The 12277-nt window shown below is 44.4% G+C and overlaps 1 protein-coding gene across 1 annotated transcript in view; it reads right to left on the bottom strand.

The window, feature by feature from the left end:
• LOC104623815 overlaps nucleotides 1–12277 on the bottom strand; it is a gene marked incomplete at its 5' end in the record, with an annotated part of 29858 nt that overhangs the window by 143 nt on the left and 17438 nt on the right. Inside the window, 4 exon segments of the mRNA XM_010291005.1 lie at nucleotides 1–67; nucleotides 6288–6405; nucleotides 10855–10927; nucleotides 11454–11662. Of these exon segments, the coding sequence (XP_010289307.1) occupies nucleotides 1–67; nucleotides 6288–6405; nucleotides 10855–10927; nucleotides 11454–11662 (467 nt within the window).

Below are 12277 nucleotides of genomic sequence, written 5' to 3'. Positions count from 1 at the left end.
CCCCAGCAAGCGCCGCACCAGCGGCCGCAGGTCCTCGGAGCGGATGAGTGGCGTGTCGACGATGCCCCTGCAACGAGCACACGCGCCAGGAGCTGAGGACCGGGTTTTCCCCAGAAGAAAAGGCAGCACTTACAGGTGTTCGAGGTGTTAATTTGGAAGGAGAAGCATGGAATAGCACAAAGGAGATGGGCAAGTCAGACCTGCTCTGCCTCTGCTTAAAGTCGTGACACAAACTTGGGCAGCGCTTCTTTCCCGTTGCCTTTCACCACTGCTGGGCAGGCTTAGAGGCTTTCTTTAAAGTGAGTATGCACCTACTATCTTCTTAGCTAAGAGCAGCACCCCTTTACTTTTAGGTTACTCATTGCAGTCAGCAGTTTAATTTTTTTACAGAAAACAAGCATGGCATTGGAACCGAAAGCGCCTTGAACCGGGTCTGTGGCGGCTCTTGGGAACCGTCGTCCTTCCACCGATCTCTCTTCTCATGGCTTTGCAGCACAGTGTCACCCAGCCTGTGGTTTGCGTACAGCCCAGAAACTGAAAACAGCCCGACCTCCCATATGTCAAAAACCACGGGAAACAAAAGCCAGCACCCTTCCAGGCACCAGACCCTTTCCACACAAAAAAGGAGAAGCCAAGAGAAACGCAGCACGCCCAGGGAGATTCCCCCTAAACCAACGCCCTGACAAACCACACCGCATTTACCTGTCTTGCTTCTTTTACATTAACGAGTGACTACACCATTTATTAAAACTCTGCTAAGCACATTTGCTGCAGGTGCCCTAAAAATGAGCGGAGCTCTAGAAAGCACAACGCGGGGCGAACATTTGGCTGGCTTTTACGACTGTAACTGCGACTGATTTGTCATACTCCTCCTTAACAACATATTTGTATTTTGCGAAATCTATAATTTTTTCAGCCCCTGAACAAATATATTTACATAACTGTGTCTAACGAGAAATTACATTTAACTTCTCAGAAATGACAATAACTAAAACCTGAACTGCCAATTCCACTTCATTAGTGTGGTAGAAATGCATTCCAAATGTTAATAAAAATTCCAACATGCTGATAAATTAGCGCTTCTAAGGAGCATGTGACACCTTGGTTAACATATTCAACCTCAATTATATTTCTCTTCAGCACCCTGTTATCTGGAACCTTTGCTGGCAATCAGAGGTGCTGTTTTTCAGCGGCCAATTTTCTAGATAATGTAGCTTATCAACACTGTGGGTAAACTTGCCAATGAAATCAGGCTGCACTGAACCACACACACGCTAATTGCATCTCTTTTTTATGCATATTTACAGACTGTCACTTCAAAGAAATCAGTGGCCCATTGAGGCAGCCAGTTAGCTGGAAGAATTGCCTCTTGCAAATGAAAATTAGCAAACAAGCTAGTGATAAATATGAAATGAACAAAGTATAAAAATACCCGTTTTGTTCTGAAACTTCATCGGCATCCCAATTTATACTTCCAAGGAAATAATTTTTTGAGACACACTGGATTCTGGGTATGAGATTTACCTTTTGTTTTAAATGAAGGCTGAAATCTGCTATTTACTCTGTTATGAAGTGGAAGTAATTCAGACTTTCCCTCAAACATTTCTGTTTTCACTAATCGGGCAGGATTTAAATATCGGCTTTATTTTTTATTGCAATTGTCAATAAACACCAGAGCAATTCAGGAACACTGAGCGATGCAGCTCGCTTAAGCTCTGGCAATGTAATAAAATCAAACACGGTCCAGTATAGGACTGCAGACAGTTTACTTATTTCCCCCAAGCACAGCCCCCCCGCTCCCCACCCTCGCTCTCCCAAACTCCTCGAGAACTGGTTTTCTTCAGAGAGAAACGTGCTTTGAGCAGCAGACGTGAAATATATTTGACTCCTTTCCCTTTACGTGCCTCTCACCGTGCTTGCAAAACCATCAGCGTAATCATTCTGGCGTTACACTATCAGAGGTCAGAATAAGATCCATATGACCTTCTAATTTTTTTCATTTACATATATGTTTTAACCGCAAGGGAATGCAGATTAGGGAATACAACACATAGCCCCTCCAGCACAACAGATTTTGCTAAGAAGAGGACATTTTCCAATCTGTTTGGAAAAATTATCTTTGGCCTGATCACTGCAACCTGTAAATCACAGTGCTGTGCCTCTCGCTGGACCTTTCTTTAGGTTCACTTCAAGTAGCAAAAATTTAGATGTGTAACAAAACTTCATTAGAAATTTTTGTTATAGAAATGAGAAAAAAATGTAGCACAAAACTTAGAAGTTGCAAACACACATACTGATGGCACTATAAATATTAGGCATGTCATTGATACTACACATCTTCTGGGAAAGCTTTGGTGCCAAGTTGGGCAATTTAATGTTGTCGAACCCTTTTAGGCAGATTTTAGTTGGCTTCTAACCAGTTCCAGCAAAGACAACTGCCAATGCATTAATTCCCTACCTCATCTCGTATGCAGTGCTGAGCCTATCAGTACTTTCTGTTGCATGTCAATGTAATATCAAACTGCTGGTTCCTTAATGTTAGATATGAGCATCAGTATTTCATTATTGATACACAGGACAATTTGACACATTAGGGAAAACAACAAAAAAAAACCCACAAAAAAACCCAAAAACCAACAAAGAAATCTCCCACCCAATTGCCTAAAACATTTCCACTTCGAGAGACACGTTAGGAAAAATATCACTTACCAGATACTTAACTGGAATTGTTACGTGTGCTCAATCCCCAAATGAGAGCAAAAAAAGATTCCATCTGTATGTAACTTGATTTCTTTCAGATGAGTTATTAATTTGAATGAGTTAAGTACACTCCACTTAATCAGGAAGTGTTTAATCAAGAGATCCACTTAATTGGGACATCTCCCAAGGAATTAGATTTAAGTCCGAAGATACTTACCAGCAACAACGGCTGCTTAATGGGGATAGTAATGCTGCTTAATTGGGACTCCTTCAGGTGATGCTGGGGTGCTCCTGCTCCCGCCAGCCCTGCCTCCTTCCCCCGAGATGGGGTACACCCAAAACCTGCCGTGATCCTGCCCCACCCGCTTTCTGACTGCTCGTACCCACCGGGCTAAAAGCCTGGTACGGCACCGTACGGCTGCCCCCGAACCGTCCCGGGGAGCAAGGCAGGCACGCAGGGGACGAAGCCTCTTTGCCCATAGCAGCCCAAACCCAAATCCCTGCAGCACACCAGTGGGGAAGGTGCTTCATCCCCTGGGGCTGCTGAGTTTCATGGGGTCCCTGACAAGCTGGCTTGGCTCTGGCTGTGGGTTGAGCTGAAGATCAGCTTCCAGCTGCCCATCCCAAAGGTCATCGCATTATGGCATTTTATGCCTTGCAGATCAAGCAGGGAGAGGCCATTACCCCCAAAACGGACATCGATTCTGTGCAATGCCTGCAAAAATGAAGCGTTTCAATGCTGCACGTACCAAAACCCAGAGACCCTCAACATCACAGCTCCATCACACCCAACACACATGTGAAGGGGCCAGGAAAGGGACTAACGCACACCATGGGCAGCCAGGCACCGGCCGCCGGTCAGCGCTCTGTAAAGGTCCCCTCTGCAGCCCAACCCCCTCCTCCCTTTCAGGGAGACTCCAGCACCCTTTTAATTTTGCACGGCATCAACTGTGCCGCAGGCTACGAGGCAGTTGCACGGGGTGGTGGCAGAAGGGCTGCGCGCGGTTTCCACGACACACGGAGACGCTCGCTGCTGCGTGGAGCGGCAGGCAAAGTCAGCCAAAGCATCCATGGAGTCTTGGCCACCTTCTCCCCATGGGCATGAGGCTTGCCTGGCCAGCAAGAGAAACCTGAATCTTCAACTTCATAAATGCAATAAATTATCCTAAGGACTCTGCCATAACATTTTATGCATTGATAACTTTTATGCATTGCTCTGCATAAGTTTTATGCACTCATTAAGAAATTATGTTGATAAAAAGTGACCAGATGGGAAGAGGGGAAAAAAGGCCAAAAGGTCGGCATGGTGAAATAAAGTTTAAGGCCAGACTGGAGTGTTTGGAGCTTCAGAGGTACGCTGAGAGTGCCTTAAAGCATTAATGCAACTGTGAGTGGGAAGCGCAAAGGACTTAAGGACACACTTAAATATTTTACTTATCCAGAGATGACCTTGGGTACCATCATGTCCTGTATATATCTCTGTGCTCCTCAAATTCCTCTCCTGTTACAAGATGGCTACGTGCTAGGTTGGACATCCATGCTCAGAAAGACTCGAGCATTTAGGACAGTTTTCAACCCTACAAAGTCCTCTGATGGCATCAACAGACGCGCTGTTGCGTCGAGGGTCGTGCCAGCTGTTGGGTCCTAAGCTCAAGCGGGCTGAAGATGCCCCTGTGCCTCGGTCAGTCACATCAAGAGACACGACAACGAGACCGGTGGGGTCCACGGTTCTAAGGATGAGTCCAAATCCGCACTGAAACGCATGTCCACATCTCATATAGGTAGAAGGGTAATTGTGAATATTTATTCACTCTCAAGCATATGTGGCTTTTGCTTCTGGTGAGGAGGGATCTGAGCTATACGAACCGCTGTAGGCTCCTTCCTCTGAGCCACTACCCGGAGCTGCCGGCGCGGCCCCGGCACAAGGGGCTCAGCCAAAGCTTTGAAGTGCCGGGAGGAAAACTCTGCCTGGCTCCCGGCGCGGTTCAGTCCGGGTCCCCGGCTGCGTTAGGGGGAATGGCTCTGTCCAGAACGGGGACCTTAAGACAGCAAAAACATTTGTCCTCTCTGTGCCCTTTCTGCTATTCCTCCACCAAGAAACCCCCCCACCTTCCTGTTACAGGATTTTGAGCTCAGAGCTAGAGTTTAAGACAGGTAGGGATGATCAAAATACAACCCTGTTTTGGCATGAAAAGTAGAAAAAGAGAATGTGACAGTTTTTCCTCCATGGTCTGACAACTGCCTTCAGAAACATAATTTCTTCAAATATATGATTCCAACTTACACAAAACAATGAGGTTTGATCATTCAGTGAATATTTTTTGAATTTATGTAAACCCCCTAGAAATGGGTAATTCCTCATCTAAGAGCCTCCTCATCCGCGACTGCTGTGAATGTGGCACTGCTATCCCACCTCTGTCGGTACAGATTACCCGCGTGTTTTCAGACACAGTTCCTGCCAGGTCCTGCTGAGCTTCCCTAATTCCCTTCATCTCCCCGGCTCCCAAAAGCCAGCCTAAATTCGCTAGGACTAGTTGTGGGAACACTATTGCAGTGCTGCTAGCATTGGCATGGGGAAAATCCCATTAAGTAAGATGATGCTTCAAGAATCTGTGGATCACATGAAGCGATGGCTGGAGTTACTGGTATAATTAGTAATAAATAATCATAAGGAAGACAGCTAGCGCGAGGAAGCGGAGAGCAGACAGACAGTAAAAACAGAGGCACTTGCCATTGAGCTCTGTGATATTTTTTTTTACTCCACTTTGTGGATTAAAATATGTAATTTATTTCTCCTAATTTGATGTACATTATATCTTCATTATTACAATTTAACTCCTGGGTTAAAATCCTGCCCTTCTTACTTACTCTGATTGACTTCAATGGTCTACGGAATTTGACCACTTCCAATTAACGCTCTCCACTTGGGTTTCTGCTTAGCGCTATCATGCACTGTTAATTGTTTAATAAAATGACTGTGTTGGGCATGTGTGTGAGAAACAGGGAGAGAAAAAGTGTATGTGGCAAGAAAACTTTTCTTTGTGAATAAATACCATAAAATAAAACATACAGCTTTAAGCCTCTAAAAATAAAGAAAATGCAATTTGTAATAAATATATATATATATTTACAAAATTACACCTGGCCTCCTGTGATTGTCAGAGCTGAACAGTATCTCAATTACAGCAGTACAATGTGGCTTTTAAAGTGCCTATATATTTGTCTCAAGTAAAAAGGGGAAAGAAGTATTGTCTATTAAGTGTCAAAAGCCTTTTCTTTAACCGCAGAAGGCTTGGACAGACTAAGGAAATATTTCATCTGGAAGAGAAATGCTAAAAACTACCCTTCACGTTATTGGAAAACCTATTATCAAATGCTAAAACCTCTTCTTAAATCCTTGAGTATACACAGCAACAGAGCAGGCTTGGTTCTAAGTATTTAAACCTTTGTTAAGGAAAAGACAACATAAAAAGGGATGCAATCCACCTGCTAATTAGAAACTTTATTTGCCGAGATACTGTTCATTTGAGCTTTTTAGAACATTTCATTCTCTTTGTACTTTCAAAATAAGACTACGTTTTACTTACGGGGAAATGCAGTTGACTTTTACTCCTCTGTCAACCCACTCGGTTCCTAATGTCTGCGTTAATTTTACGACCCCGGCTTTCGAGGCGTTGTACGCCAACTGCTTCTGCGGGTGTGGGACTAGAAGGGATTCAGAAATAGACAATTATTTACTCTCCACAAATTAAAATAGCTTAGGCCCTACATGGACAATTCCCTGTATTGAGATGAGCTATTTGCCATTTTCCCTGATACTAGGCAAGGAGCAACAAGAATTTAGCCACCTACAACACAAAACCTTAAACCTCTATTTTGCCGACTAACATTTTTGCAAGGAAATTTAAAAGGTTCTGTATCTGGGCAAAGCCAAAAGCATTGTATTAAACATACATATGAAATATTTGACTATTAATAATTGTACATACGCATGCACATTCCTATATTATACATGTATGTATGTTTATATATAAAATACTTGTACACGGTAATATTAATAAAATGTAATATAATGACATTATGTAATGTAATATAATGTAATATGGTATAATATAATATTATGTAAGTGCATGATAGATTTTATATAACATATTGTATTATATATAGCTTCTTGGAACTAATTATTCTCCTTAATTTTTAAATTATCCATAGTCTGAAGCAAACACATCGTATTATCCAATCGGTGTTTGTGCTGACGTGAGCACAGGTGCGTCCCAAAAATTCAGAACACCCACCACTTTCAAAATCTGAAGCTTTCGAAAATGTTTCAGAGATGTCACCTGTCAGTCAGAGAGGGAAGATGAGCGGCTTGCTAATTACAATGTTCAAGCTTGTTAGTGCTGTGTGCCGGGGCGGCTCTGCCCCTCCACCAGCTCTCACACTGCAGGATTCCCAGGAAAGCTACTTAAGGACAAATCCCCCGAGGATGTAAAGTGCTTTAAACCCACGGGAGTCAAACCAAGTCGGTCCAGCTGGTGGGATTTACACCCACAAAGTGTCTCTCCTCGGACTTTTCTGGCTGCCGTCACGACTTCATTAAATAAATCCAGCGCAGAGCACTGAGCCATAATTAGCCCCGCGTCGGTACTGAGCAACGCTGAGTTTCTGGCTCCTTCATGGGGGGAGAGTGGGGAAAATCAGTGCTGAATATCAGTCACGCCAAGGGCAAGCAGCTGTAGCCCGCGGGGCTGGGCGAGGCGGAAGCCCGGCAGCAGGTGAGCCGCTGCGTTTGGGTAAGGTACGGCAGGCGAATCCCACAGCATTTCGGGAAAAGCGCATAAGCAACACTGGTCGTCGGCATTAAATTGGTTTTAATTTGTTAAGCTGGTGCATCAGCTCTAGATCACTACCACCCATGGTATCCCAACACGTCCACTATTGCTTTTCCTGACTGAAACTGCTGAGGATGTCAGTTTAAAGGGTGAAAGAAGACGATAACAAATTGTGTTCTCCGAGTTCTGAAAGAGCCAAAAGCCCTGCTGCAAATTCCTGAGCGTGTAAATAAGGACTTTTGCCTTGAACATAGATGTTTGTGAATAGATTTAAAGCACAGACATGATGCCAGCATCAATTACTGTTTCTTTTTTTCTGCGTGTGCTGAAGGTTTGCTCAGAATCCGGAGGCCTTTTTCTTGCTACAAAGAGCATTTCACACCGGGGCCCTCCTCTGCCAGCGTTTATTCTGTGCCCATTTTTTCTTCAATATGAAATAACTCACATTTCCACCAGCAGAAGCGCTTTGCCCTCCGCGCGTGCCCGTCGTCCCCCGGACGCAGCGCGCCGCGTGGGCTCTCAGAAAGATGCGGAGTGTAATTTCCTGATTAATTGCCATGCATCAGCTCCAAGTTACATACAACTTTGGTAGTTAACCTTGTAACCTCCCCAAAGCAGTTCTTTGCTAAACTTTCCAAACATGTCTGTTTGTGATAAATCATTCGACGTTTGCTGAGAGGAGAAGAGTTTTGGCATCGGCTCTGCACCTCTAGCACACGCGGGTGAGAACAGCAAGTTGCTGCAAGCTATCAGAATCAGCTTTCTGATTTGGGGGGGTGGTGCTCAGGCAGGGTTTTCGAGAGTCCTTCCCTGTAAATGCTTTTGTCTTCATAAGAAAGTCTAAGGAAGGTAATTCAGAAGGTGAAATTCCCCCCTCCTGAGACACTTGGCTGCTCTCAATGGGAAGAGCTCAAGAAGAAGCCAACGAGCATTGTGAAGCGCTGGCGCTGGGTGGGCTTCTGCAGCTGAGGACCCCGCACCGCCTGCCCTCCCCTGACCTAAGGTGGTCTCTTACAGAGAGGAGAGCAAGCCTGCGACCCTCCAAACTCATACAAAACGCGTCCAGGGCTTCTGAATAAAGCTATGCCTCCAGCAGCGTCACCAAAAACATCCGAATTTGTAAGGCTTTTGGGAAGCGAAGATGGGAGAAAAGCAGATAAAAATGCTGCCAACATCCGCTGCGTTACGTTTTAAACACCTGAGGTGTTTTTGCAACCTTGTTGGGTGCATAAGGCTTCTTAGCCTGACCTTGAAGCAGCCATGTAATGTTAATGAGAGGTGCAGGCAGGCAGAGAAGACCAGACCACTTACCACTAAAGATATTCACTGTAAAAATTACAGATCTGAGTTACACCTGTGCAAATCGCAGAGCCCCGGCAGCCTCGCCTCCGCTGCTGAAGCATACGTCTGGAATAATTCCAGCGAAATACCAGAATCAAAATGCACATATGCAAAATGTATGCAGCTTATCTTCAATTAATTAAAACTGATTCTGAGCAGTGTATCTGGAAAAATCACAAACAAAAACCTCCCTATCCTGCTAAGAGTCTCCTCATTTTCCTGTATCTCTGAGGAAGGACTCAACCTACCAAAAAAAAAAAAAAAATCCCCTAACTATTTCTAGAAACATTTCATACTATGCCAGTTGGCCAACATACTTAAATAACCAACCAACCAACATATTTATTTAACATTCAGCAGATGGACATGATATGAACATCGTGGTTTTCAGTCGTAGTTTTATAACTACTAGATTTTTTCAATGCCAAAATTCAAACAGGTTCAGAAGGTAAACGCATCTCTTCGTCTCTTAACTCCTGGCCCAGCACGCGTTAACTTTCAATGACGTTTAAACACGTCTTGCAACGACCCTTCCAGGCTGCTCTCCGGGTTGCTTTCCAACGACCGTTCCTGCTCCAGGACCGATAGCGGCCTCAAGCGCGGTCCCCGGGCGGGTCTCCGTGGACGCTGTGCCCGGCAGGGAGGCACGGCCCCGAGCCGGGGCTGGGTTGGATGCCGTGGGGAATGGCATCGCCTCCAGGCTCAACGGAGCTGTGCCAGGGCGCGAGGGAGAAGCTGGGAAAAGCCTCTCTCTAAGGCGCAGCGAGCAATTCCGGGCTGCGAGCGCGAGGCCGGCAGCGCTCTGCCAAACCAGCAGACCCCCAGCTGGTGCCCATTTCCAGAGCTTCATAACTTTCTCTAGGGTGTGATGCCTCCCAGTAAATTTTGCTTTGCAACAGTGATATGGACGGTGAAGAGCCCAAGCCCAGAGCAGAGCCCCGCAGAGCGTGAACGTCTGGGGCATTTGAAATTTAAAGCTCTACATTCTTTTGAAAACTATTTTTCTTTGGGAGATTTTGTAACTCTACAAAGCTGGGGTGGAGGGATGGTGCCTCTGTTTAAGCATAAGTAAAACAGCTGGTAAAGACACTCGAAAAAAAGATTAACAACAAGATTATAAATGCATTTCTGAAGAAACATTTAAAGTTACTGTGCAATAAACTGAGCAGAATGTCACAGAATGTCAAACTGGGCACAGTAAAAATAAATGTTATTCCCAAGGAAAATAAAAAGACTGCGTATTTATGTAACATTCAGCAGATGGACATGATATTAATACAGGGGTTTTCAGTTGTACTTTTATAGCTACTAGATTTTCTTGCCTAACTTGGCAACCCAAGGCACCATTTGATTTTTGGATTTGGACAATACTGCAACAGATGTCCAGACCAATAAAATAAATTCCTAAAGGGCTATGCTTAATTTGTGTAATTGATCAATTTTTGTTACATGGGCCTCAGTTCACCAGCATGTAACTGCCTTCCAGATTAGCTCAGCAGCAGGGATTTCATTCCATATGTTACAATGGTTTATTGGAGCTTTTGACGACACTGCTGATTCAGCAGCGTTGGTGGAGACACCTGTTGGCAACGATAATGAAATAAAACCCGCGGGTACCGGGGCGAAAACCGGCGCAGAAGCTTTCGGGTGGCTCGTAAACATCACGGGGGCACAGCTCCCCACCCTCAAACGCGTTTGCCTGAAATTACTGGGGAGTGCACCGGCACCTCTCCCATGCCACCAGTGCATCGGAGTCAGAGCAGTTACTCCACCTCTTCTATCAAAAGTAGTAAGTGCTCTAAAACACAGAGGACAGCTAAATGTTGAAAAATGATACCAATAAAAAAATTGTAGTACATTTCCTCTAATACAAAATGTCAGTGATTTACTCCTTCCCAATACAGGTTTAATTGATTCAAATAGCATCGGTAGTAATTAAAATATGGATTCTGAAGCACAACTGTTAGCTCTCATCACTCACCTATTAAACTTGCCATAGATGCCGTGTTAATTATCTTCCCATATCCTTGATTCAGCATAATGCGGCCTGCAGCCTGTGACAGAAATTAAAGGAAAGACCAGTGACCCTTTTTGTGATTGTGCTAATAATGACATGATAATAAATTAGTCTTCACTTTTCAGAAGAGTTGATGTGCTAACGCTTTTTTTTTAAGCACTTCATATAAAAACTTGGTATAAAAATGGCTGATGCAGGAAAAACCCCATTGCCATTTCAGACCCTCTTCATTGTTGGCAATATTTTTTCAAAATAACCACTACTGTTGGGAATGGCCCCCCAAAACTTTCTGGTTTTCAGGATGCGTCAAATAACCACCGTCCCCAAAATCTGGCCATTCTTAAATGCCTGGTCTTGGGCAGCCAGTAAGTACCAGCTGCTTTTGAAAGTGTTGACCAAAATCTGTAACTGATATCAAGCAAATCCCTCCTTAGCTCCACCAAAACTAGGACCAATTTTATTGTGATAATTAGTAATAAAGTGTTATTAAATCTTGGTAAAGTAAATGCTCAGAAAATTATTATCCATTCGCAAAACAAACCAGTACATCATTTCACACTTACTTGGCAGCACAAAAACAATCCTCGTAGATTAACACTAAAAGTTTTGTCCCATTCTTCTAGGGACGTATCTTCGCTTGCAGAGTTCATATTGATTCCCGCGTTGTTGCAAGCAATGTGAACTGTGCCCCAGCGAGCTACGACCGTTTCCACAAGCCTTTGCACATCCTCGGGTTTGCTTACATCTGCGGCGAGGGCAATGCTTTTAATCCCTGCATCAAGATAGGAGCGATGAAGTCAGTACAGCAATTCACAGAGAAAGAAAAAGAATCTATTGTATGATCATGTATTTTTCTTATATTTATATGTATTATATGTGTATATGTATTATATGTATATATGTATTATATGCCACCTTAACCCATTGCTCCACAAATCGTAGCAAAATGTGTCTTCGTTAGCGGAATACTGTTATTATAAAGTTGCTAACCGGTGCGAGGTTTGCTCGTTGGGGGCAAACATAAGGCCGAGGTCCAGCAGCGGAGTTTGCCACTCCACCAGGACGAAGCTTTGAACACTGCACCATCTTCTGTCCAAACCCTCAACTGCAGCTTCCCCGTCCGCGAGCAGTTCCCCAGAGCATCACTCGTGGGTGGATGGTGACGGCTCGGGAACAAGATAAAGCAAAGGACCCCGTCACTTGCTCAAGTGTAGGTGGGTTTTATGCCAGTTCTCCCCCAAGATGCTGCAGAAATCAAACCAGTTTGTCCAAAAGCTGCTTTCTGGATGAACTACAGCATCCAGTGAGCTGGGAGCCTCAGGCAAAACCAAACCAGCTTTAGGTGGGAGCTAAGTGGAGGTTAGCAGGTTCACAGCTACGAGAGTCA

This window comes from Phaethon lepturus, unplaced genomic scaffold, assembly GCF_000687285.1.
Source record: "Phaethon lepturus isolate BGI_N335 unplaced genomic scaffold, ASM68728v1 scaffold33327, whole genome shotgun sequence".
NCBI lineage: Eukaryota > Metazoa > Chordata > Aves > Phaethontiformes > Phaethontidae > Phaethon > Phaethon lepturus.
The sequence above is the reverse complement of the archived record's forward strand: the minus strand, read 5'-3'. Positions and strand labels throughout refer to the sequence as shown.